Source organism: Melanotaenia boesemani, chromosome 1 (genome assembly GCF_017639745.1).
Source record: "Melanotaenia boesemani isolate fMelBoe1 chromosome 1, fMelBoe1.pri, whole genome shotgun sequence".
Lineage (NCBI taxonomy): Eukaryota > Metazoa > Chordata > Actinopteri > Atheriniformes > Melanotaeniidae > Melanotaenia > Melanotaenia boesemani.
This window is the reverse complement of record NC_055682.1, coordinates 18428373-18456272: the sequence shown is the minus strand read 5'-3', so window position 1 is coordinate 18456272 and position 27900 is coordinate 18428373. Positions and strand designations below refer to the sequence as shown.

The 27900-nt window shown below is 38.5% G+C and overlaps 1 protein-coding gene across 2 annotated transcripts; it reads left to right on the top strand.

Moving 5' to 3' along the window:
- The first annotated feature begins 1360 nt into the window (after positions 1-1360).
- LOC121649483 (anoctamin-5-like) lies at positions 1361-27351 on the top strand. 2 transcript variants are annotated; one of them, XM_042000386.1, is made up of 21 exons: positions 1361-1746; positions 6087-6131; positions 14412-14473; positions 16099-16203; positions 17139-17207; positions 17398-17682; positions 17862-17981; positions 18332-18447; positions 18559-18693; positions 19358-19463; positions 20386-20446; positions 20827-20978; positions 21072-21146; positions 21227-21452; positions 21554-21732; positions 22192-22289; positions 22913-23043; positions 23169-23374; positions 23587-23765; positions 25041-25146; positions 25252-27351. In XM_042000386.1, the coding sequence occupies exons 1-21, from the start codon at positions 1671-1673 to the stop codon at positions 25474-25476; spliced, it is 2757 nt and encodes a 918-aa protein (XP_041856320.1). In that variant the 5' UTR covers positions 1361-1670; the 3' UTR covers positions 25477-27351. The 2 variants fall into 2 exon arrangements, with proteins under 2 accessions (XP_041856320.1, XP_041856401.1); XM_042000467.1 differs by lacking the exon at positions 6087-6131 and having other exon boundaries at positions 1362-1746.
- Positions 27352-27900: the final 549 nt, after the last annotated feature.

The window sequence follows — 27900 nt, the reverse complement described above, 5'->3', positions numbered from 1 at the left end:
CAAGAAGTTATACAAGGCAAAAAATATCAAATTCTTCATATCATTTATCCTTAAGCCGCTGTTTATAAAAGGTTTACGTGAATCGTTAAGTCATACAGCATCAATGTACACCTCTTCCATTTTCTAAAAATAGTTTTGCCCTATTACTTATTATTATTATCGTTATTTTTTCTGATTATTTAGCATTGTGTTACACTTTTACAGTTATATTTGTTTTCATGTGTGATTTTGAGGAAAAGTTTATATCTGACAGATAGTCTGCTTCAGCGTGTCCTGTTATATTATAGTGTTTTTGTTGTTGTTGCAGCTTTTGTCATGCTGAATAGTAATTATAACACAAAAAGTAAGGACTTCTGTGTTTGCTAGATTATTTCTCCCCTTTAACTGTTTTGAGATTATCTTGACATTGATGGCGGATTGGATGATTGCACTGCCACAGTAATAAGTAAAAGAAAAACAACACATAAAAGCCATTCTTACACCTTAATAATTTTTCACTGTCAGCAGCTCTCTCTCTCTCTCTCTCTCTCTCTCTCTCTATATATATATATATATATATATATATATATATATATATATATATGTGGAAGATTTTTAAACATCCACTACAGCTTGGCACCTCCTCTTCATGCTGGTCACCACTCTGGTCACATTTTGCAGTGGGATGGCATCCCATTCTTCAACCTTCAACCAGAGTTGATGAAAATCAACCATGGTGGTTGTGTTAGTCATTCTAACATGTACGGCATGCCCAAGCTGACCCCACAAGTGTTCATTTGGGTTGAAATCTTGACTTACTCTACTCTCAAATTCTGGTGATGATAATCCCTGTGGGGTAGAGCATTGTCATCCTGGAAGATGGAGTTACACACACACACATTCTACAGAAACACGATCCTTACAAGTTCTACCTTGTTGCAGGTGACTAATCAAGCGTTCTAACGGTATATGATATATCACCAAGTAGTTTTACATTATATTAGATTAGAAAAAAGACAAAAAATGGAAAGAAAAAAAATCCTAGCTAGATATTTTTCACTACACGGTGTAAGGTTAATAGCTTTGGCATTAATTAGTCATTTTTCAGCCATCAGTAAAATTAATGTTTACATCATAAATGAATTGACTTGTCGCATTAACATACAAAAGGACATGTTCAGTTGAGCCACGTGTAAGAGGTTTGAAATGGCCGCTAGGTGGCGCCTTAGTGTTGAAGCGTGAAGCCTTCATCTGTTTGATCCTCTGTGTTGTTCATGGATCACTCAGGTGGGCTCACCTCCTCACTACAAATGTGTATTGAATAAACATGGCGACTCAGAAACCTTTGTGAATTTTATGTTCTTTCTTCGCTTTTGTCAAGTCGCACGCGTATTCTCAGTTTGGCCGACGTAAAAAGAGAGAGAGAAAAAAAGCGTTGCCACTCCCCTTTATGCGTGTCCAGTCTCCTCGGATCTCGCCCTGGAGCCCAGCAGGGTACAGTTTGACAAAGAATCGGTAATAATGAGAATATGACCCACATATCATCTTTCAGTCCGAATCAAACTCGCTGATGTGATCAGCCGGTGCTCGCGCGGTGGGTTCTCCACAGACACGACAGGTTACAGCGGCATCCTCTCTGCTTTTCCCTGTTTTCTGAGAAAGTGAAACCTCTAATAACACCGTTAGCCGATATGAGACGAATAACGGGAAAAGCAAAAGAAGAAACTTTGATCGAGCTGCAGAGCACCACAGAGCCACAGTCTGCAGGTAACCACACACAGATACACTCATCATCCTTTAGTCCGTTTTAGGGTTACGGGTTAATGTTTTAGGAAAAACTGGAATATTTCTGAATGAGGCTGTTTTATTTCCACAGCTTGGGTTAGCCGCTCTGGTAAAGTAGCACGCTGTATGTTGAAGTAGTAATCCTCATCCCACTAAGCCGGTAATACTATTAAAAATTAGGCTACTTAGATGAATATATCCCCATATCAAAATGAAAGAAACACAGTTAGGTTAAGATAAGATTAAAATTCGTTGATGTTCTTACAGTCGATCTAGATATTTCTGCATCTGTCGGCCTACATATCATTTTGTTTGCTGGCACTTCTTTTCAGTCTAGTTAGTCAAGAGTGTTACAACATGTGATCTCATGGCAAGTGATGAGGCAACTCTGTCAAAGCATCTTTGAGGGGAAATTCAGGTCAGTGATATCACTGAGGTCGCACTAGAAGGTATTGTCTGATCAGGTTTGATTTCAAGTCCTGCTATCAAACATTATCATTATCAGATCTTAATTCTGTGAAGACCCCCAACCCAATGACTGTCTTAGGTTTTTATTAAATCGGGAAGAAGACATCATAGACGAAGCATGTGAATAAATAAATACATGTTTTCCTCCCCTTGGCACCTAGTATGTGTCTAATGGGATTGCTTCTGAGATAGGCTTCAATCACTCCACAAAACAGTAAGCTCACTTCAGTATGGTGTTTCAAGCAGAAGACTAATGAGGATCCACTCGAGCGTCTGGAGAATTCATAGCCATAGATTAGCTTTTAGATGTTAAGTTTGATGTAGTTGTATGGTCTTCCATTGAAGTACATTAATACTTTGGGATTGTTGAATGCTGAGACAACAAAGCTGTCAAACAGAAACAGAGCAGCACTCATGCATGCCGACAGGATGATCACAGGTGCCTTCGTTTGAAAAATCCTAGTATCAGTTATCTCGAGATCTTCAGTTCTTTCTGTGCACCCTTTCCACCCTTTCACTGGCGTTTCAACCCAGTACTGGAGTGTGCAGATGTAAACATTTAAATACTCTGCACATAAGCTGAAGCACAAATGTCTGTAAAAGTCAAGTGACTGTCATATTATCAGGAGAACTCCAGCAGGAACATGATGACCCAGCCCACTCCAAGATGTAGAAAGTGTATGGGATCAAATCTTTTTGACCTCAGACAAGAAGTCATAAATCTACAGGGAGAAACTAAAGTTTGTATTTAGTCCTGAATGACTTTTTTCTATATATAAACTGTGGTCCTAAAGAATGATCCAATACATAATTCACCATAAACATAATTGTGATGTAGCATTTTATGTTCATGTTAGCAATTTATTAATAACTTATGTATTATAATATAGTTCAGATGTATGATGAATTCAGTGTCTGCTACCAGATCTGAGTGGTCCTAATGGCTGTCACTAAAACTATTTAACCATCTGGACATTTTTTATCTCAATTTAGTATTAAATAAGAAGAAAAACAGCTATAACATCAAGAGGGGAGTTTGTAGTTGAATATTTCTTTCCCTTTTTAAGACACAAAACAAATATATAACAATCATGCAAAAATGTAACATATTTAAATAAGTATGATTAGTTTAAAATAAAATCTTTAGGTCATAGCAAATAACTTCTCACTCAGTGGTACTACTGTAACCTTTACTCTCAGATATGCTATTGAAAGCCCACACTGCCATATATGTAAAATAGTTTCACTTGAAACCTGTGGAATTGTATGTCTACTTTGTAGGACACATGACAGGTCACTTTGGAAAAAAAAAAAGTATTCTGCAGCACTCAGGGTGAACCACAGTGTCTTTTAATGCGTGGCCATAATTAACTCTTGAGCCACCCTTTCCTTTGTGAAATTCTAAGCTCTTTGTTGTGTTAATTAGCATGTTGCTAATAAAGCTGTCTCTCTCTTTATCTTGGGTGAGCTGCAAAGTAATAGACTATCCTCACTCTGCAGAGGCTTTAATCCATCCGGCTCTTATCGTGCCAGACCTTCAGGAACATGTAAAAAAGAAAACAACCGTGAAAAGGGTCAGGCTGTGTTAGGAGTGAATTACGTTGTACACAGCTGCCCAAACACTGACTTACATGTAGACATGACAAGCCTCCTACTAGCAGGTAAACACCAGGTGACCTTGGACATTCTGTATAATTAGGTGGTTGTCTCTCTCTTTTATCCCCCCAGAATACCCAAATGTAGGTTGTTGTTTACAATCATCCTCACGTGTTCTACAGGAGTATAGTGTGTTGCTAGGTTACTTTCATTTATGAGATGCAGCCAGGACATAAATCTCTAATGAGTCTTCCTTTTCATGTTCTAAATACTTATTTCGAGGATTTTTGGCCTTTTAAGGTGATCTCACTCTACTATCTGTAGCCTAGCTGATGAAGTCATCTTCTAGTCAGAGGTGAAGCAGAGCAAAAGAGTTGCTATGGAAACAGTCTTTGTAATTGCATTAACCCATTTGATGGAGGCATGATACTACATAAGAAATAGAGAACAGCCCAGCTTTAACAAGCTATAAGACAGAAACAGTGCAGCATCCAGGCGTATAAGGACAAGTTTCAGAATTCATGTTTTGGATTAAAACGTATTTTCTGGTCTAGGCTTAGAGGAGAGCTGCCAGACAGCTTCCCTCTGCCTTGACCTATTTGCTTAAGGTACATTGCTATTAAACATGAAGGGGGAAAAATAACACTAATTGACCGATATGTTTGTATTATATATGTGAGTTCCTGAGCCTGCAGGAACTACACTTTGGCTTTGTAAACATTGTCTGATCAGATGAGCCCAAAACAACCTAGCATGATTTAAAATTCTTGATGTTGCAGATCACATGAGCAAGAAGGTTATTTGTGTCCTGAGCTGTACTGAGCCAAATCTCTTGGAAACTTTTTTCCCCAGACTCTTCATTCTTAATAGACTTTTTTAAAAAAAAAAACCAGCATGTTATTAGATGCCAGTTTTGTTACATTTAATGAAGATAATATATTAACTCTGTCATCCTCTTTTATTTGTTAAAACTTGCCGGGGATTTTCTGGAAGTCACGTTAGCAGTCAACATATCCGGATGATAAGAGAGGGAATTAGTTTTCCTGGTGAGCTTGGAAGCCTGGTGTTTACATGGTGCTGCTTACTTTGTATGTTTGTTACTTTATTACTTTATCAATGCACTTATTTATAGTCATGAACCAAACCTTCTGTAACTGATTGTATGTTAATTTATAACTTTAGGGTAATTTTTATAGAAAAAAAAGGCTTCAAGCCTCATGTTTTTTCCCTGTTTTAACAAAATTTGACTTGAGTAGTTTATCAGGTTGTCACTGAGAGCATAGTAAGCCAACTTAGCAGGAAATGTGGGGTAAGAGATAGAGGGTGTCATAGAAGTTTTGAAGCTAAGCTCAAGCTCAGGATGTTGTGGCTTCACTGCAACATGATGCACAGCCTGCCTTTTAATCTATCAGGACATACGTCCTATCATGAGTTCTTCAATAGGAAATTCAGCTTCACTGTTTCACCGTTTCATATGGGAGAGTTTGGTGCAATTACCTAAATACCCTATTAATGTAGTCTTTTCACTTGTGTGATACTATTTAGAAGTTTGCCATCAGTATTTGCCAACTGTACAAGCTCATTAATATTTCATAGACTGCACTTTACGTCTATATTCTTTTCAACCGGGCCTTCTGTTTCTCGGCCATCTGGCAGTAATCAAACGCCTCCCTAGAGCAAAGTTGTAAAGCACTATGTGACACGTTTTTCTAGCTTCCCTTGAGAAAAAGGTTTATCTTATCATAACCTGCTGCTTGTGTTTGGTTGCATTGCAAATATGAGGTGAAAGGTCAAACAACCCTTGGAAAAGTAAGTAAAAAAAATAAATAAATAGATGTGTTGGTTTGAGTGGAGGAAGCAGGGCAGTCTAGCTGTATGGCAGCCACGTGGGGGAGCAACACAAGAGCTGTTTTTGATGCTTTTTTCGAACAGCAGACACCCACACGACCTGCTTGAGTCATGGTAAAAACTATTTGGCTGATACTGAATCAAATGAACACAAAACAGCGCTTTCATTAGAGGTTACCAGAAGTACTTGTAAAGGTGCTCGGCACCACATGAAAGCCTCTATCTGATGCTCTGCTGAGCTTTTAATAAGTTTATTCTCCACATAATAGTTTGGCTGAGTGGACTGTGTTCTACAAGTGAGACTTTTGATGGATGTTGCTGTAAGCAGTATTTTAGTACGACATAATCTTGCATGTTTAGATCTAATGTGTAGATTAATTCTACCCCCTAACCAATGTTTGTTCCTAAAGACGGTCCTGCTGTGCTGACTGCGTTCAGGATAAACCTGCACTCAGGTACGGACAGATCCAAGGCTTTACATCATGCCTGTCTGTCCAATAACTTGTCATCCTGTTTCATTTGTCACACACGTATCCTCAATATCATGACAATCTCGTCTCTTCTCTGTTGTTTTTTTTATGTTAGTCTGTTTATCATATCTAAATGTCCAGATGTTGCTTGCTCTATATCAGCTTCCAGTTGCATCTGCTCATATGTCTGGCTCATAGAAGGTAAATGTGTTGTGTTTTATGTATAGTCCTTTTTCATAGCAGATATTTTAGGTTTGGTCAAATAGTCTTGTTTTGCTTGGGAAGGCTCTAAACTGTATGAAATAACCCAGAAGTGTCTACGTGGTAGCCATAATGAGAGCTACTAGAATCCTCTAAGTACTAAGGAAAGGAACTTTGCTGCTTCCTTTACTTTCTCTTTTGCTAACCTCATGACATTCTCCAACAATCTCAGGAAAAAGCAATTGGAGGTCATTTTTGACTCTTTAACCATACCCTTTGACCTGAAACAAATATAGTCCAAGTACAGGTGCATTGGCGAAGGCTACATTTCACTCCTGCACCTGTGCATGCTGGTTTGCTGCAGAACATCCACAAAAGCAGAACTTTCTCTAAATTGAATGCAACCCTAATTAATACACCTGTGCTTGTGCAACTATTTCAAGTGATGTCTGCAATGAAAAAGGTCTACCTTGCTGATGTGGTAGTGCTGCAGTGATGCATGCACACATGCCATTACATAGAGGACAATGTAATTCAGCCATTTTTATCTTGAGTTGATATAGATTTGTAAATAAATAATTTGTGTTATGGTTTAAACTGAATTTTTTTTATAGTAGAGTGACGTGCATATTTGCATAATTTTTCAAATGAAGCACCTTAATACCTGAAGCATTTTGTAATCAGAAAAAAACAACTTTTATTTGGCTGAGTAAAAAAAAAAAAGTACTTAAAGAAACATGACTTTTATTACACACATTCAGAAGAAATCACTTGGACCAAAATGTCTGTTTTTTTTTTTTAAATCAGACTGGTGTGTGATTTAAATTATTGATGTAATGCACAGTGAAAGGATGAGAAACATGACATAAATAGGTGAAAATACAAAAAGCAAAGCTTAAGACCAAGGTCGCTTTATTGATACCCAAAGGTAGATTTGTTTTGCAGTAATGTTGGAGAAGCCAAAAAATAAAACAAAACACATTAAAACCAAAAAACAGACAGAAAGACAACACAAAATACACAACCATGAAAAGTGAGTCTTAGGCTTTTATGTAAATAGTACATAAAAACACAAGTACATAAAAACAAGAATAAAAGACCAATTACCAGACGTTTGCTTGGTCAGACAAGTAGGCATTCAGAGTAGATGAGTAGTTGTGAAAAGACCAAAGCAAAAATATCAAGCAGAACAGGAACGTCGACTAAACACTCTCGTGTGTTGTTCCTTGAAATACAGTATCTCACAAAAGTGAGTACACCCCTCACATTTTTAGCAAATATTTAGTTTTATCTTTTCATAGGACAACAATGAAGACATTACACTTTTATATAATGTACAGGAGTCAGTGCACAGCTTGTTCAACAGTGTAATTTTATTTTCCCCTCAAAACAACTCAGCACACAGCCATTCATGTATAAACCACTGGCAACAAAAATGAGTACACCCCAAGTGAAAATGTCCAAATTCAGTCAATATTTTGTGTGTCCACCATTATTTTTCAGCACAGCCTTAATCCTGTTGGGCATTGAGTTCACCAGAGCTTCACAGGTTGCCACTGGAATCCTCTTCCACTCCTCCATGACAACATCACGGAGCTGGTGGATGTTAGAGACCTTACGCACTTCCACCTTCCGCTTGAGGTAGCCCCACAGATGCTCAATAGGGTTAAGGTCTGGAGACATGCTTGGCCACTCCATTACCTTGACCCTCAGCTTCTTTAGCAGGGCAGTGGTCATCTTGGAGGTGTGTTTGGGGTCGTTGTCATGTTGGAATTCTGCCCTGCGGCCCAGTTTCCTCAGGGATGGGATCATGCTCTGCTTTAATATGTCACAGTACATCTTGGCATTCATGTTTCCCTCAATGAACTGTAACTCCCCAGTGCCGGCAGCACTCATGCAGCCCCAGACCATGACACTCCCACCACCATGCTTGACTGTAGCGAGGACGCACTTGTCTTGGTATTCCTCACCTGGTTGCCGCCACACACGCTTGACACCATCCGACCCAAATAAGTTTATCTTGGTCTCATCAGACCACAGGACATGGTTCCAGTAATCCATGTCCTTATTCTGGTTGTCTTTAGCAAATTGTATGCGGGCTTTCTTGTGCACCATCTTTAGAAGAGGCTTCCTTCTGGGACGACAGCCATGCAGACCAATTTGATGCAGTGTGCGGCGTATGGTCTGAGCACTGACTTGCACACCCCCGACCTCTTCAACCTCTGCAGCAATGCTGGCAGCACTCATGCGTCTATTTCCCAAAGATAATCTCTGGATGTGACGCTGAGCACGTGTGCTCAACTTCTTCGGGCGACTGTGACGAGGCCTGTTCTGAATGGAACCTCTGCTTTTAAACCGCTGTATGGTCTTGGCCACCGTGCTGCAGCTCAGTTCAAGGATGTTGGCAATCTTCTTGTAGCCTAGGCCATCTTTATGAAGAGCAACAATTCTTTTTTTCAGATCATCTGAGAGTTCTTTGCCATGAGGTGCCATGTTGACTCTCCAGTGTCCAGTATGAGAGAGTTTGAGAGCGTTAACACCAAATTTAATACACCTGCTCCTCATTCACACCTGAGACCGTGTAACACTAATGAGTCACATGACAACAGGGATTCAAAATGTCTAATTGGGGCCAATTTGGACATTTTCACTTGGGGTGTACTCATTTTTGTTGCCAGTGGTTTATACATGAATGGCTGTGTGCTGAGTTGTTTTGAGGGGAAAATAAAATTACACTGTTGAACAAGCTGTGCACTGACTCCTGTACATTATATAAAAGTGTAATGTCTTCATTGTTGTCCTATGAAAAGATAAAACTAAATATTTGCTAAAATGTGAGGGGTGTACTCACTTTTGTGAGATACTGTATACAGGCCACCAAAGTACGGTGCAACCTTTTTTGATGACTTTGCCGAACTGCTGTCAATAATCTGTGTTGACTTTATGTAGTTATTGTTGGTGATTTCAACATTCATGCTGAAAACCCAGAGAACAGAGAGACCAAAGAATTGTGTTGTATTCTTGATAGCTTTGGTCTAACTCAGCATGCGAAAGAAAAAACACACAGTTAATCCTCCACACAATCCCTTTGATTCATTGTGCTAACATAAACCAGAACTTCATAAGACAACTCAGTGACAGTGAGTGCTGTCACTTAGATGACACCTTTTGGATTTATAACTGCTATCGCAACACTACATGGTCTGTTTTATCCAAGAACATGAACTCCCATGAGTATCTGCAGATACCAGTCTTTTCTACCCAACTTGAATTTCTTAAGCATTTTCTTTTTACAAATACAAAGTCTAAAATTGTTCCTTTACAGCAGCTAAAACATTATGACTTTATACTGAGCCCTCAACAAAGTTTCCCTCCACATTTAACTTACTCAGAATTTCTACATCACCCGCTTTCTGGAGCAGGCCCCAGAAGGAGATGATTAACTTTGTTGTGCCAACATTGTGTGGAACACTGTGCAGAGTAATTGGCTAACAGGACACAGGTGTGTCTGAAAAACAAATGCAGGAAACAAGACTGCTTCCTTAGTCTGCGTCATGATTTATATGCTGCTAATATTTTATCTACTAAAGTGTGATAAAGACAAATATTAAAATACAACCAATGCCAAACTGTGCTTGTGTGCAGTGTTACCCTGGATTCATACGCTGTGTCTCGCACTTACACAAATGCAGTGCCGGCACGGGATATTTCTAAAGTTTATCTGAAGAGAGACGAGATGTAGTATGTGACTACTGGATGCTATATTTTAATAGAGAGGGAGAAAAAAAAATCTATCTGTCTGTCTGTCTGTCTGTCTGTCTCTAGTGTGAATAATATGAGAAAGCTACGGTATGAGGGATTAACTATAATTCACTCAAACTGTGCTTTAACACAGATTTGAATGTTTAAACATATATATTGTGACACAACAAATCAAAGGCTGACAGCAAACCCCTTACTTATAAAAGAGATGGAAAACTAAACATTTTAACTGACATACCAGCAGGGAAAACAGAGCCAACTAGGGCTGCAACTAATGACTATTCTGATGGTCAATTAGTCACCGACTATTAAAACGACTAGTCGACCAATCGGTTTATGTATCTCATGATTATTATAAAAGGCCCTTATTTTACTTTCAGCTTTGAAATCTTGCATGAGGTTGTTAAGTAAGTCCGACGTGCCTCCTCTTTAAATGTTCGAGCATTGCAGACGTACTTCCGTGGATCACAAGGTCCGCTTTACAAATCTCACATCTATTTAATTTATTTTGCAAGTTTAACGTGAAGTTATCCCAGACTTTTAACGTTCTCCACCGCCGTTTTGCTCCCTAGTCCGCCACCATATTTTTCCCCTGGTGGACTTTATTGCCCATGTGCAACTCTCAGCAGAGATAAAAAAAAAAGGAGACGATGTCTCACTCTGTATTTTTTTCCTCTCTTTGCACAGATGCAGTGTGCAACTCTTAGCAGAGATAGGATTAGAAGAAGATGTCTCACTCTGTAGTTTTTTTTTTGCTGACAATAGTCGACGGCTAAATTCACTGTCAGCTAATTTTATTGTCGACAATGTCGACTAATCGTTGCAGCCCTAGAGCCAACAGGTTTAAATAACATCTTCACAAGCCCAATGTTAAATTCTCCAATACCCTTGATGAATTGAAAGTGAGAGTAATATTAACTGAACTTGACTCAAGCAATTTATTGATTATATCAATGCTACAGGACTATTTTTCCCCTTTTAGACATTTTTCCCGCTGGTTATCCATCAATCTCCAGATGCTGGGACTACGTCCAGTCCGATTCAGACTCATGCCCCTCCCTCACAGTGAACAGGTAGAAAGCAGTGAGGCAGCCAGGAACCCAGAAAAAATGCCTCTCCAAAATGACTGTTGTTATTAAGTTATGTTGCTGGGGGTTTGTGTAATATTTCCAAATATTAGTAGCAATAGCATTGGTTTAATTTTATTTATTTTTGGATCCCCATTTGTGGCACCCCCTGTGGATTACAACACATACGCCATACACATATGCCATGGGCTGGCTCTGCACAAACACATGAAACTTAATCTTTCAAGAGTAAAACAGATGACAAGCAATATGATAATTTCTTGCACTGAAAAATGTATAATATGTTGTTTGTCTCTCTGTCTCTGTGTGTGTGTGTGTTTGTGGTAGGTACATGGTTCACATATTCTTTCACATCCTCTTGACAGACACACATTAAACAGTGGGAAATCATCCAGATTGAGAAATGTTGTCTTTCATAATATTTCTTTCGATGACTCAGTCTGGGCTGGACTGAAAAGGACTACAGTCCTGGCAAACAGGCATGGAGGCATGCAAAGTGAAACCTTTGAGGAGCCATATTGGACAAAATACATTTTTTAAAACTCACACACACATCTGAAATCATGCATATACTACTACAATCACTTGGACATACACATAAAGTTAACTCTCATATACACACACCAGCAACATATCACATTCACAGGTGTTAATTTTCACTTGTATATAAGTGATACTGTAAAGCATCACTGTATCCCACAGTGAGACATTAGATGAAAAAACACTCAGTTAGGCTACTCATAGTTTAAGGATGATATTGGTGTTTATTAAAATCATCACTCAGATTTAGTACCCACATGAGGTTATTTTTTTACTTTTTTTTGCATTCTGCTAGTAAGCATGCTCACGGTAGAATATATCAGCTACTCTAATTTACAGAGCAGCAGAGGTGTCATTACGCTGGTTAAGTAGAAAGTGGGTTAGAAAATAGAGTTTATAAGCTTTACTTTTAAACTGTTGCTGCAGAGTTCCACAGAAGGAAAGCTATTATGTGATTTTCTCTGGTCGCTCTGTTCTGGCCCTTTACTTCTGCTCAGATCAGACTCTGATATGTGGCTGTGTGCATTTGGAATAAGACCAAATAAATGAAACTCAAAAGGACAGAGGAAAAAACTGCTAAGAAGAAAGAATAACTGAGCTGCAGTCAGCCACTTTTCCTGTGAGATTAATGGAAAAATCACCCTGTCATTTGGCTTCTGAATAGTTCAGGTATTCGTGTGCTCTACTGATACGGCATATTTCCATTTCTATTCTAGTGTGTCTTTAGCCTACAGAATGCTCACACTTGTGCATGGAGACGCCACAGCTCCTCTCCTATTGGCTCAGATTGCTACCTTTTAGAAGATCATTTCTAATGAGAGTTAGCCGCCTGTGTGGCTGGACCGAAGCTGCAGCAGGCTAAAGACCCTTTGTGTTCTTTGCACATGGAGTGAAGTCGGACTTCTGGTACAACAGTGACCCCAGCTTCCAGCTCCTCCCACTCTCCAATGTCTTCATGCTGCCTCTCCCACAGGAAGAGCTGCTTTCCCACCATTCAGGAATAATAGGGGCGCAGGCTGCCAGCAGAGCAGTGCTACATGAGCAAATTCCCTGTGCCAGAGTCTGTCATGCAGGGATAGGGAGGCTCAGCTGGAATGCCGTGTGCATAAAATGTGTGTGTGCACTGCAGCCTTTCTTTCTCAGCACGGTGCCTACCAATTTGGTAAAAGCACGCATCTGCTGATGCTGCCAAATGACTGAGGGATCTTTGTTGGACTTTAGATACGTTTACGCTGTCTGTAATGTCTGCAGTTGTTGGCTGGCCAAATACTCTTAATGGGATACAATGGTGTTGGTTGAACATTGCTGTTATCCTGCACACACTGCATAAACAATAAACGGAGCTTACCCTTAAGCTTAGCTTTGTCATGAGTAGAGAAGACTCCATTACAACTTTATTTTTGGCACTATTGTTTTCTCTTCATAGGGTGGGGATACACGTAAACAGGAAAGTATGAGTGATGTTTGAAAATGCATTCTTTCTTTTTAAAATAGTGTTTCCTGCACAAAATTTACATCAATGTAAAAGTACACACAGGACATTGTCACACCTAGTTTTGGTTTGACTATTTATTCTGCTGCTGATTGTCCTGCTACTCACTGACAGCTTACATCTGAGCTGATAACACTGCAGGAACCAACAAGACATGCAAAAGGCATCCATTTGTTGACACCAGGCAAGTCTAAAATTAGATGAAAACGTGTGAGCTATTTATTGACAAGAAATATACATGATAACGGGCAGAGGATACCAGGTCACTTGAGCCCCGTTTCCACTGAGCGATTCGGTTCGGACCGGTACAGTTTGGAAGTTTTAGAATGGTCCAGCCAATTCAGCTGAGCGTTCCCACTGCATGTCGGACCGCCACTGGGCATGTGGGGTTTAGATCAAATGCCTAGTTTAGCGTCATACTAGTGCGGTGACAACAAATGTGACAGTACAAACAACAATGGAGGCAAATCAGCAGCTCATTTGTGTTCTGCTTGGCTTTTGGCTCTTTGTTCGAACGATACATGCCGCATTGTACAACCAGACCTTACTGTTGTTTGCAGGCATCCTTTTCCTTTTATCTTTCCAACATCTAACTGAACCATGAACACAACGGCAACGCTGTGTTTGTTTCGCGCTTTTGTCGTGGACCGTGATGTTTTTCTGTCCGCCAGTCAATGGGATTTCATCATTAGATGCCAGTAGCACCGTCTTAACCATACCGTAGCTTTTTCCTAAAGACCTACTGAAGGGGGTCCATAAATGGTGCAATATGGGTCAGTTGTATGGGCCCTTTTTAATTATGAAAACACACAAAATAGCATACTGCATACTTTCTTAATCAGTGAGCATCTTGCATCATTGCTAAGTTAAAATAATACTACATATAAATAAAGTAATAGTTATAACAATAAAACTATACAAGTAAGAAACTGTTTAAATGAAGTATTAGAAACTTCAATTTACTGATTAAATTTAAGTTGAAAGATATTACCATAAATCCCCTAAGATGATACAGAAAATAAGATTTCAAAATTCTGAATTTGTGACATGACTTTATTACTGCACTGCCCCAAGTTAAATGAAGCTTTATTAACTTTAATCAACCCTTTAGCTTTTTGTAGGTCTGTTTACTGTGTTTTACCTGCTTCTGATTTGTTCTTTTATGTTTTTTATATTTTACAGAAAGCAGCGGAAATGGCGTCAGTTCAGTTTCTGAAAGCAGTCCACTGCCTGGAAATACAGAAGTAAGTTATAAAATATCACAAACCTAATCCTAAGGAAGAAAACTTCATTTACAGAGGTTGGATTAGATTAAGCAGCAGCAAATGGGCTAGTTAGCCAGTTTTTAACATGACATGTTTCATTTGTTTTATACAAACAAAATAAGTCTTATTGTGGGTGTTTTTTTGACTATGTGTGTTTGTTTCTTTGTTGTGTAATTAGTTTTGTTACACATTTTTAGCTTGTGTTAGTAGGTGTTTACTGTCTGCTTGTGTAACTAAGTCTGTGTGGTTTGTACAGACTGACCTTTTGTTGAATCACTGCTCTGATTGCTGAGTCACACGACTTTGGACCTCAAAGAACGTCTCTCATTACTTAAAGCGTGAGACAGAAATGAACTGCTGTCTGTCTGTTTGGTTTCCAGTGATAGACGCGTCTGTCCAGCAGAGTGGATGATCTGCCTTAATCAATAACACTGATTCTGTTGTGTTTCAGTTTCGTTTTGATTCCAGTATTTTTTCAGTGTGAATTTTAAATGTATTTATAACAAGAGGAGAGTTAACGCTGCGGCTAAAACGGGGTCTGTTAGTGAATGTCAGGATGTGATAAACAAGCTGGGTGGTGTTCAGTAAACTGCTGATCGTAAGTAGAGCTTTAAGCCATCGTTAAACGTTCATTCAAAAGCAGAGCAAAGCAAACATACTTTCATTGAAGCACCTTGTAAATAATGTTAGAAACCATTACCACTTAGAAACGTGGAAAAAGCTGCTACTATCATGTCATGTCTCAACTGAAAGTCAAGCTGTGTGTTTTCAAGGTGAACTATGTATGAATAATTATTCTATTAAGAATAAATAATCATATGAATAATTAAACCAGGGCTACTCAGTGTGGTCCTACGAGGGCTGCAGGGTACATAGAAAACCTTCTGGATTGTGGCCCTCATAGGACTGAATTGAGTAGCCCTGAATTAAAATATATATATATATATTTTTTAATTCACAGTTTTATTTGGTAATCATCTTTGGAATTATACTACATTTCTATGATTAAAATACATTTATGGTTAGCAACATTGCCTTACATCAAGAAGGTTCCTGGTTTGAACTTTGGCTGGAGCCTTTCTGTGTGGTGTTTACATACCCAACCCTCCTCTTTGCACGGGTTCTTTGGCTTCTTCCCCCTCAACATTGGACTGGACTGGCAACCTGTCCAGAGTTTTTACTGTCTTTTAATAGCAGCTGTCGAGCAAGTTTCTCCTCCACCATCAGCTATTTTTGTGCAATGACAGGCCGCTATTGTGCAGAGTACAAACTCTACTGTTTTAGGTGGCTTTCAGGCAGTCATCATGTTTTCCATATAAAGCTTTATGCAAATATTTTTCTTGAAATGCTTTTTAGTTCCATCCAAATGTAGATGTCACATGAATATCTCTGGTATCAGTACTCTGTAATAAAATGACTGATTGGTGCACAGTTCTTATAATCTTAGAGCCTTTATATATTGTACCTGAAATTTCAAATCTTCCTGTCTGAGTCTGAATACTTCTGCTCAGTGTTTTGCATAAATTATGGAAGTAATTTTCAGTGTTGCATATAAGTTTTTGCTTCATGCTTTGTAAAAAAGCTGTCATTTGCTTCTCGTTCAGACAGAAAAGCTGCAACCAAACAGAGACACGGTGTTCTTCAGGGATGGAGTGCGCAGAATAGACTTTGTGTTGTCGTATGTAGATGATAAAGATGAAAGGAAACAGGTAAGTACCGGACTACTATCATTTTTATTCTTATTTTTTCTTAATTGCTCAGCATTCTTCGGTGCTGGCACTGCAAAGAGGAAGTGAGATTCTTCTAATGACACGCTATAAATCATGTGATTATTAGTCATGTATGGAAAACTAAAGGAAGGAAGTTTCGTAGGATAAAGTCACAATATCATCACATAAATTTCCTCTTGACTTAACCCCCCCCCACTGCTCCCTGTGCATCAGGCGTATTATTATTATTATTATTATTATTATTATTAAAAGGCCTTCAATTGTTTAGTCATTATTCAGCATCAGTATGAGACTCTGGGCAGTGGGCACATACGATTAGCTTAAAGCTGTGGATAATTTCTCAAACAACTTTTTGTGTCCTTGTGTATTTTTTAAAAGGGAACTAAAGAATTGGGCCCTCAGACAAAATGATGGTTTGTAGCTGTAATGCTTTATATAATATACAGGCAGTGAGTCTCCATGTAGGAGAACGAAGAACCAGATATAGGCATTAGCACCTAAAGATAAGTCAACAGTAAAAATCTAAATATGCAAATGTTTGGTTACAGCTTGTCCCAACCCTTCCTTCATAGCCAAATTCAAACAAATGGACATAAAAAAATAATACAAATGTGGGGTGTAGCCTTGTTTTGTTTGGCTGGATCAGATATTAATGGACAACTTCCTTTCAAATCTTCCCTAAATGTACTGCAAGTTTTAATTTCCTTCCTCTCTCTCACTCACCTGGTGACCCTGTTTGACCCATTTCCCAGACTCCAGTAAAGATGTGACCCAACAGATTCTCCAAACTGCAAAATCCTTCAGACACAAGGCTTGTTCAGTTTCTCTCATGTGACTGGATCAAGCAGAAAGCACAATCTGACTGTGAGGGTTTGTGTGGCACCAACGCTTGTGGCCTGTGTGTTTATCTACAGGAAAGGAGGAGGGAGTTTGAGGCCAACCTTGAGAAAGTAGGTCTGGAGCTGGAAACAGAAGATAAAGCTGTAAGTCATCTAACCACAGAGTAGCTGCGCCATCTAGTGGATAGTTTGCTGAGACACATCAAATTCTGCAGCAAAATGTCTTAAAGGGATGACTCAGGGTCTGACACTTAGACTACCATTAAATATTAAAAAAAAGTTTAGTACAGATCTTTACAGAACAGTTTTCTTTCTTCCATTATTGCTCTGTCAGGACTCTAAAGACCTCAAGACCTACTTCTTAAAGATCCACGCTCCATGGGAAGTACTGGCCGCCTATGCTGATATCTTAAAGATTAAAGTTCCCTTCAAGGAAAGTGATATCCCTTATGGTCAGGATGTCCCATTGGAGTGGCTGTCATCCCCTTTTCGCCTGCCGGACCACATCATGCACCCTGAGCCTGACTATTTCACCTACCACTTCGACAAGACCAAGATTGACTTCTTCCTTATCAATGACAAGGATACGTTCTTCCCACCATCCACGAGAAACAGAATTGTAAGCATCTAAGAAACACAGTCTTTTGCTGCCTTGTTAATTCTTTTTATGAATGAGGAGGCTTCTACAAAATAACATAGCTGACAAGAAAATTTAAATAGAGTTTTATATGTTTAACGATTTCCTCTGCAGTGTTGGAGAATGAATAGTCATGTGGTAAATCCCTTCCTCTCTGTTAGGTTTTTTATATCCTGGCTCGCTGTCCATACTACAACGAGGGTCGGAAAGATAAAGAGAAGACTGGAATCAAGCGACTACTCAGCAATGGGACCTACACAGCAGCTTTTCCACTCCATGATGTAAGCAAACAGCATCTTAATTCTCACACACATTTTTCTTCTGTCACTGTCCAGCTGCTACTTTTAACAGCATCTCCTTGCAGTTTAGGAGTCATTCTGCATAATTTATGATTTGAAGCAAAAAAAAAAAAGTTTCAGTAACCTAATTTCATATTAAGTACTTAGAACTAATGCTTTCTAGGCCACATACCCCATTTAACTTGTATTTAACACAACTAAATAAAGACTGGATAACTTTTTACAAGCACAAATATTTGCTGCCATCATAACATATGAAAATGGAAGAAAATGTGGTTAATGGAAGCCCTTTTGCACCACATCCCATATTAAAATGAGCCTTTTGCTTGCAGTGTCGATACTGGAAAAGAGCGAGGAATGCTGAATGTGAAAGCGAGCGCTACAATCTGTACCACCACTGGGCCAGATTCCTCTGCTTCTACAAAGAACAGCCTCTGAACCTCATCAGGTAAACAAAATAAATCTAAATGAAATTGTCTCTGTTTTGTTTTTTGTTTTTTTGTTGTTTTTTTTTCTGACAATTCTGATGTTATTTCATTAAATCTGTTTGTTGCTGCAGGAAGTATTATGGGGAGAAGATTGGGATCTACTTTGCCTGGTTGGGTTTCTACACAGAGATGCTGTTCTTTGCAGCCATCATGGGCCTTATATGCTTCACATATGGAGTGCTTAGTTACGATGACAACATATCAAGGTAAGTATAAGCAGGTATCACCCTGGAGCACATGGAACTATTTAACACCTAAAGATTATACTTCAGATTTCATGAAGATTGTTCAGAAGCTGCTGTTTAAACTTACTGGTCACTTTACAGGGTGCAATTTTGGCCCAGTATATACATTGTTTTCAAATAAAAGAGACAGCTTTTTGTAAACTTTACTTCATCAGATCATCAGTTGAAGACTTGAAATGATAATAAAACTAAATCAGCTCTCATCAACAGTTTTAGTTACATTCGAACATCCAGAACTTCCTGATGGGAGGACGATTCAGCTGCTCTATTAAACTGGATTAGTAAAGCTGGTGTAGCAAATAAACCTATAAGCTTCCATTCAGGCACACTGGTGAAGTCAGGCACAGCAGGGATGACTGTTAGTTGTTAAGACCTGGCTTACAGTGATGTTCTGCTTCATCTCAATGCCGTTTTTTATTGGGTTTAATGTCACAGTGAACCAACCTGTATATATTGTTTCTATGTGCAATAAACCATTATGTATGGGTTCAATGTCATACTGGACCATGAAATGTGACTAAACAGTGGCCACAAGTTTGGTAGCATACTTCTGTGTCATAACACCAATGCTAATACAGAATAAAAAGGCTACACTGAATAAATTAAGCTATGTTCCTCTCTTTAGCAAAGAAATATGCGATGCTGAGATTGGGGGCAATATTGTGATGTGTCCGCTTTGTGATAAGAAGTGCCCTTTCTGGAAACTCAACTCCACATGCCTCTCATCATGGGTAACTATTTAACTGTATGGTTAAAACACATTTTTGAAGCCAATGTCCAAAAAGAGTTATGCATGCAGTGCACAAGTAGGATTAACATCAGTTCCAACCTTGGTTCCAAAAACATTATAAACCCTACATGAAATGACATACAGCAGAATGCAATGCAATGGTTTCCACAGTCACCAAATCTCAGTCCAATAGAGCACCTTTGGGATGTGGTGGAACAGGAGATTTAGTTCATGGATATGTTGCCAATAAATCTCCAGCAACTGTGAGATGCTGTCATCTCAATATTGACCAGAAGGTTTCCAACACCTTGTTGAATTAAGTCAGTTCTAAAGACAAAAGCAGGTTCCAACCCTGTACCGGCATGGTGGACCTAATAAAGTGGCATCTGAGTGTAAATTTAACTGAGAAATATATAAGAAAAAAGGCAAATTTTAAATTGTTGGCAGTAATAATTTGAAAACAGGAAAAAAAAACAGAGCAAAGAAAACACATAGTAGAACTCGTACCATTATTTAGGTTAAACTCAGTAGTAAAGATGGAAGGTGTAATAAAAATGTTCACTAAAAAACATCAGCATTTCTCAGTTTCAGTATCTGAAATGTTATTTTTGGACTATTTCTATTTTTTTTTTTTTTTTTTTTTTTTTTTTTATCATTGCATTCTGTTTATATTCATATTTTAAATCAGATTTTTTTTGGAAACAGTTTCAATTATCTTCATTATATTATCTAATTGTCTACAAACAAAGTCAAATTAAAGATCTTACAACAAAAAACTATTTATAATTTAATGAATATTTAATGATAAAACATAGATAAATCGCATCGAGCTAAGTAACAGATATGTCTCCCTGGTTATAGCCAGCATGCCGCTTCCTCTGATTCTCTGTGGAGCTTAACATTTTCCATATTCTCTCTTCCAGCAATCCCATCTGTTTGATAATGAGGGAACAGTATTCTTCGCCATATTTATGGGGATTTGGGGTGAGTGTCAGTCTGTGCTGCTCTTTCTGTGCTTCATTTTTTCATAGGAAATTCATTAAACCCACCATCACCCCATCCTGTGGGACAGATTTTCACAGTGAAACCTTTTCACACTTAAATATTCACCTTCATCCAAACTGCTCCAGCCCCCCAAAAACTTGCCAACACAATTATGATGTCATGCACCAGCAGTAGGACAGATTGCCAACACACTTTAGGTTAAGAGGGAGTCCTGGCTCAGCTGAAACATGTTACTCTTCAGAAACCCAACACAAGCAACAGGTCATGAAGATGGAAGTCCACGCAAACACACCTGCATAGACACACGTTATAAAATAACGTTATTGTTTTGGTGATGTTTGTCTGTGACTGTTTGACAGTAACCCTGTTTTTGGAGTTCTGGAAGCGGCGACAAGCTCGGCTGGAGTACGAGTGGGATTTAGTGGACTTTGAGGAGGAGCAGCAACAGCTTCAAATCCGCCCTGAGTTTGAGATCAGATGCACAAACAGGAGACTGAACAAGATCACAAAGGTGCATTACAGCCAGCGTTTAAACATGAACTTTGCTATAAACACTGTATTTTGTAAACCAAGATGGTAATTGATTCAAAAATCAATCTTTCAGGAAATGGAGCCATATCTTCCTGTCACCAGCAAGTGTGCTCGCTTCTGCCTCTCTTCAGCCACTGTTTTATTCTGGGTAACAGAAAGCTCAGTCTTGTATGCATGTACTTGCTTAGTCATAACCTGTCGATAACCTGACATTTGTGCTCTCCACAGATTTCTCTCATCGTGGCCTGTATTATTGGGGTGATAGCTTACAGGTTGGCTGTATATGCCGCCTTTGCAAGCATCATTAAAGACCCATTGAGAAAGATCCAGCTGGTGGGAAGATTCATTACTCCGCAGTTAGCAACGTCTGTCACTGCTTCCTGCATTAACTTTGCCATCATCATGATCCTTAACTTCTTCTATGAAAGGGTGGCCATCTGGATCACTGATATGGGTAAAGGGATTTTAACAAACACAAAATTACAAGATTTTGCTTTTTTTCTACTCTTCTGTTATTTGTAACATGATGCAATCCGCAACATTTCTCTCTGGCAGAAATCCCGAAAACCCACCTAGAGTACGAAAACAGGTTGACGATGAAGATGTTTATGTTCCAGTTTGTCAACTATTACTCCTCCTGCTTCTATGTGGCCTTCTTCAAAGGGAAATTTGTGGGTTATCCTGGTGAATATTCATACATGTTTGGCAAATGGAGCAAACTGAGAAATGAGGAGGTGGGTTTTAGATGATTTGATCTATGTTTTTTTCATATCGTATCTGAAAATGAAATATTTGAGTAAAGCCCTTTTTACACTGGTTAAACAACCTGCTGGTTCTTGGCTTTTAACTGCAGTATTATAGCATTTAATAAGCAACCAGTAAATATCCACAGTTACTGTTAAATGTGGAGTACTTTTGGGTATTTTTCAGCTGCAGCTCCACTCGGCATTGATAGGAAAACAACATCTGGGTGCACATGTTAATTTTCATGTAGGATGTTGAAGTCAGTGTGGACGAGAGTGGGCACAACTCGCATTTTCATTCCACTCCGTGTCAGACTAACATCTAAATCTGACTGCAAAAACTCATACAAAAAGCAAAAATTGATAAATTTTTACCCGATGTAAAATCCGATGCAGGGATTACATTAAAGGGAAATGTGTCATACACAATTAAGTGTCTTCCTGTCCTAGTGTGATCCTGGAGGCTGTCTGATAGAGCTGACCACACAGCTGGTGATCGTCATGGCTGGGAAGCAGTTATGGGGGAACATTCAGGAGGCTCTCCTGCCGTGAGTCCATGAATTTCAACTCCTTATAATTCCTCACATCCATTTATTCACTAGTTTTTACTTTTTAATTTTTTTTTTATCTTGACGCTTAATTTGAATTATTATATTAAAAAATAGCAAAATAAAGAAATAAAAATGACGGTAGTTGACAGAATTACGAGGTCACTGCTTATCAATAATCAGTATGTGGAAGATTTGCAGGTTGAGATGAAAGTCATACACTTCAAAGTATGGATAAATAATAATATTCTGAGAATCCTGCATGCTTGGTGCATGCACAGAAGTCAGTATTAGTTTTCATCAGTGAAGAAATAAAGTTACAGACTGAAACTATATCAGTTCTCTTTCTCAGTGCTCCCCTCAGAAATACTCATTCTTTCACCCTAGTCACTCTGGAAATCAGCAGTTGCAAAGCCAAACTTCTGGCTCACGTCCATCTGTCAGAATTTAAGGACGATTGTATTCTGGTTTGGTTTGTGTGCACTGTGGGCTGTGTAGCTATTCCTGACTTAGCTGTGATTTTAAACTTCATGAGTCCTATTTTTCCAGTCAATTAGTGTTCAGTAAGTGAATAATTACTGTCAGTTCAGCATATAATTAGTCGTTGTGGTGCTTCTTGATAGGTTGATACGTAACTGGTGGAGTAGCAGAGGAGGTCGGCACAATCCTGAGAACCATTACAGCCGCTGGGAGCAGGACAACGTTCTGCTGAACTTCACTCAGCTGGGCTTGTTCTATGAATACCTGGAGATGGGTGAGAAACTTCTCTTCAGCCTGATTAGGAAATATCATCTAATGACCCTCAGCTTCCTTGTGTTTCAATTATTGTCCTTTCTTTTAATCCCTTTCTCTGACCGGATGCTGTTTATGTCAACTCAGTGATCCAGTTTGGCTTCATCACTCTGTTTGTGGCCTCCTTCCCATTGGCCCCTCTCTTGGCTCTGTTCAATAACATCCTTGAAATCAGAGTGGATGCTTGGAAGTTCACCACCCAGTTCAGGCGACCAGTGGCATCCAAGGCCCGAAACATTGGAGCCTGGCAGGAGATCCTCAACGCAGTGGCCATTTTATCTGTTGTTACTAATGTGAGTATTTCTTGTTTATAAATGTAAAATAATTAAACCACTGAATGACTATGATTGTAAAAAGTGATGCATTTCTGTGTGATGAATCCAGACTTGTACATTAATCATGTAGGAATTCAAATTCAGACTAACTTATGTGCCAAAACAACTACTTTTGGCACTTGACAGTCAAACATTGTATTGATAACTGCTTGTGTTTATGTTTTTCCCAGGCTTTCATCATGGCCTTCACTTCAGACATGATCCCCCGTATGGTGTATCTGTATGCCTACAGTAATAAGACCAGCATGAGGGGTTATGTGAACAACAGCCTGTCAATATACAACATTTCACAGATACCTCAGGAAAACATGCCAGAGGACATCTGGTCTGATAACTCCACCACTTGCAGGTATTAAAGCTTAAAGAGGCTTTTTGTGCATTTAGCTCAAGCTTGTTTATTCTTTTAGCAACTTTAAAGTAGAACTAATCCATTTTTTCTATTAACTGGTGTTTAAATGGAAATAGCTCGAGTCAAAATATTAAAAAATGCCAGATAAATGGTTTTCCTTTGTCTTGGGAAATGTATGGGAAGGAAATGCTAGAAGAAATTCTTAATGACTTATGTTAAGTTAAGCACTCTAGTCAAGAATCCAACTACATTTATATTAAACTGTCATTTGTAACTAAGTAATGAAACGAGAGCTTCACCTCCTGCATTCTTATGTAATATTTTAATATAGTATTTTTCCTAAATAAAAACATCACTATTTTACTGGATCCGGTGTGTAATGAGGAGAAAGTTGTTCATAATGACAAATCCAGCAGAGAACTATCATCAAACTCTGTTTCTGCCTGACTTTGTGGAAAGTTGTCACATCTCTCGGCTTGTTGGTTTTGTGATCTGCAACATTACAGCTGTGATTCAGACACAGAGGTTTAATCATGCTGAATCCAACTGTAGCAGGCAGCTGTTCACCATGAAATGCTCCCATAGACAAATGTTTGGTCATTTGGTTTTCCTTTAGGAGTTCATGAAAACCAAAGAAAGCAAAAAAATTAACTAAATATTTGACAAACATGAGAACTTTTAAGTATGCATGTATTACATATGTAATATTTATTTACTACCACTACAGTTTGTTATTACAGTTCATAAAATCCTTTTTTACACTGTTGGCCAGAGGCTGTTTTATCATATTTGTATCAGGTGAAATTATATGACAAGGTACACTGCTCTTTTTTTTTTTCTAAATAAACCTATTCTTTGCATGCAATGGAAAAGCTGTAGTTCAACTAACATCGTTCAGTAACAGAAAATGTTCAGCATGACATTTCTCATTGAGATGTGAGTTGTAATCAGTTTTTAGAATGAGTGTTAAAGCCAGTATCTGCATCTCATTTGCATAACCAACCATATTTTTCTGTGGTATATGTGGTGAGTCAGTTTTTCAGCTCTCACTTTTATAGTCATGCAAAATAAAAAATGGTCTTTTCTTCATGTGTAGTAGGATGAGAGGGTTACTTCAGCTGTAGTATCCAGACTGTATCACTTTGAGCTTGAATTAATACATTTTGTTAAATTACCAGTGACCTATTTTGTTTAGTCATTAATCATCCATCCCTGAGCAGGCTGCCAGTCCATGTCTGAGTCAAATATTAAACGTCACTGTTGGTTGTTTTGCAGATACCGGGACTACCGTTACCCTCCCGGTCACCAGAGGGAATACACACACACCATGCAGTTCTGGCACATCCTGGCAGCCAAAATGGCCTTCATCATCATCATGGAAGTAAGACAATCAGCCTTTTCCCCACTTCTTACTCAAAGAATTTATGGTCATAATTAATGTGGGAATCATTTATCTTTTCATCATTTGATCATTCTCCCTGTGCAGCATGTTGTCTTTGTGGTGAAGTTCTTCGTGGCGTGGATGATCCCAGATGTACCAACAGATGTAAAAGCCCGCATCAAACGGGAGCGCTACCTGATACAAGAGTACCTGCATAACTACGACGTGGAGAAGCTCAAACTCCAGCTGAGTGCCAGTTTCATCACAGAGCCACTGTCAGAAGTGTCAGTGACACCGGATAAGTATGAAGTGCTGTCTGAGTGCCTGTAGCATCTCACTAACCAAGCCATCAGAGGACATTGTAAGGGCTTTTGGCTTAGAGATAAAACACTATTTCTTCTCATTTGAACAGATGCTATTGCTTGCCAAGATCTTCTCCTATATTAGGATCTATCTACATAGAGGTGTCAGAAAAAAATAAATAAATGCAGCATAAATTTTTCATTTAGCTTAAATACCTACATTTTGCTTTCTTGATATCTTTGACATGGAAATGCTTAGAGATGTTGGGGTAGAAAGCAAACTGCAGCTGCAGCTTCTACTCTTCTCCCATACAATGATAACCTTTGAGTGTGCTGATAGAGTTGCATTGTAATGTTGTCATGTGTCCTTAAGTACCCTTCAAGGAGTTGATTATTTTGTAACTAAGTTCATGTTTTAAACAATAAGAATACATAATACAGGACTGGTCTATTTATTGAAGATATATCAGCTATGAAAATAGAATTGAAAATTCACCTGATTTAACTTCAAATGTAGAAAACATGTTTGCTTTCAGATTTTTAGCTCAACGATACTCAATGTATCTGTTTTATAGCTGGGCTATAAGGTTTTATGTCTTCTTATGGTATTTGAGTGTACAAACCTTTAAAAAAAACTGTGCATTTGAAAACTAAAGTACCTCCTTCACACTGCAGTGAAACTGTAAGTATCAGCAGTGTGGTCTTACTCTGTTCATTCCAGCCTGTGTTGGGCAGCTGCAGGCTCACATAACATCTTCCACATGTGCAGCCAACCTGCTGCAGGACCAATGATAAAACAATTATAAATGTTATTATATAAACGTATTATAAAACTGCCAAAACAGAAGAATACATGAGGAAAATGTTGGCAGATCTTGTGTTTTATGCAATCACTTTTTGTGGATGGGTTTAGGTTGACCGTGTGTTGGTTTTGCTCTGTTATGTGCACAGTGTGGCATGTCTTTGTTTTCAGATTACTGCCCCCTCCAACCTGTAGAGAAAATTACTGAAACCTTTGCTTTAGAGATAAACAGAAAGGAGAACTTAAGCTTTTGTTGGGATACATGCAGCATGCAGCAATTCAGTGTAAAGATTGTAATTCATATCATCAAGCTGATGTCAAAGGGTTGCTGTAAATATAAAGAATATTATTTTTAACTTTGTAAAGCAAATCCTTTTTTGATCCTCCTTTGCTCTGTATACTGAAGCATTTCTGTTTAAAGCTTCTCCATAATCCTCATTCTTAAGATCTTTCTTACTAATTAACTTGCAATACGTGATTTCTTATGTTATATTCTCCATTGCTATGTTAGATTCTCTTTAAGCAATGTAAGTAAACAGCTTTTCATTTACATTTCAGTAACAAAAATACTTTGGTAAGGGATTAAAAGAGTGAAAACCTTCTACACATTGAGCAGCGGACAAGTGTGTTGGTTACTCATAAGATATAGTACATTTTTATTCTCTTCTGTTAATACATTCAAACCTCTACATGTTTTACTGAGTAAATAATTCAGTCATTATTCAAGTTATCAGCAGGATATCTATGGCAATCAAAACCTAAACCCAACTTTCTCAGGAGGAAACATCTAATGTTTGTTGAGCATCACTTGTTGCACACGTTAGACGTGTTCAGCCACTTAAATCCTGTAAGGTGCATGATGACTTTCCAACAATCTAAATGCCTTAAACATCTGTGTTTACTTGTTTTTGTATGTTTTTGTAAAGGCAAATTTATTATCTAAAATGAAAACCTGTTTCATATTATTTGTTGCTGCTGTTTGTCATTTGCAATGCACCTGCAGGTGTTTTGTGCATGAATTGTTCATGTTTTGTTACATTCAAAACTCGCTGTAACTAAACTGAAAACGTATAAGATTCACAATAAACAGAGAAGAAACTATTGTTTGTGTTTCATTTTTGGTTTTGGGTTTGTGTGTTTTGTGTTGATTGGCTTTCAGTTGCCCAAATCTGTAGGCTTTTATTATTATTATTATTTTTTAACAATTTGTTTATTGAAGTTTTCAAAAAAAGTATAATATTTCAGAGTGAATACAAGTAATATTAGGCCGGTTTAGTGGCAGACACAAACGCAGGCAGAAGTTTGAGGAGTTTTAATCCAGTAAGATCAGTGGAATGAGAACGGGAACATGAGAATAAGATGGTGCAAGTAGCAATGTGGACGGTGTTGTTCATGAGACTGATGATGATGATTGATCACAGGTGGCATCCAAGATGGCAGAGGCAGATGAAGCATGGGTATTGTAGTCAGAACCTGTGATCAGTAGACGGGTGAAGATGAGCGCAATGGTGGAGGAGGCGCAGGAATGACAACATGCATGATTTTATAATAAGCGGGTTTGTGTGTTCTCTGACTCCTGAACTCCACGGTGATTGAAATTTGTCATAAAACCGCCAGATGTGATGACTGAAATTAAACAGTTAATACTGA

Coding starts and splice junctions, on each gene's coding strand:
- LOC121649483 (XM_042000386.1), top strand. CDS start 1,671: ATGAGACGAATAACGGGAAAAGCAAAAGAAGAAACTTTGATCGAGCTG. Junction 6,132..14,411: donor CAGGATAAACCTGCACTCAG/GTACGGACAGAT, acceptor TATATTTTACAG/AAAGCAGCGGAAATGGCGTC. Junction 19,464..20,385: donor CCACATGCCTCTCATCATGG/GTAACTATTTAA, acceptor TCTCTCTTCCAG/CAATCCCATCTGTTTGATAA.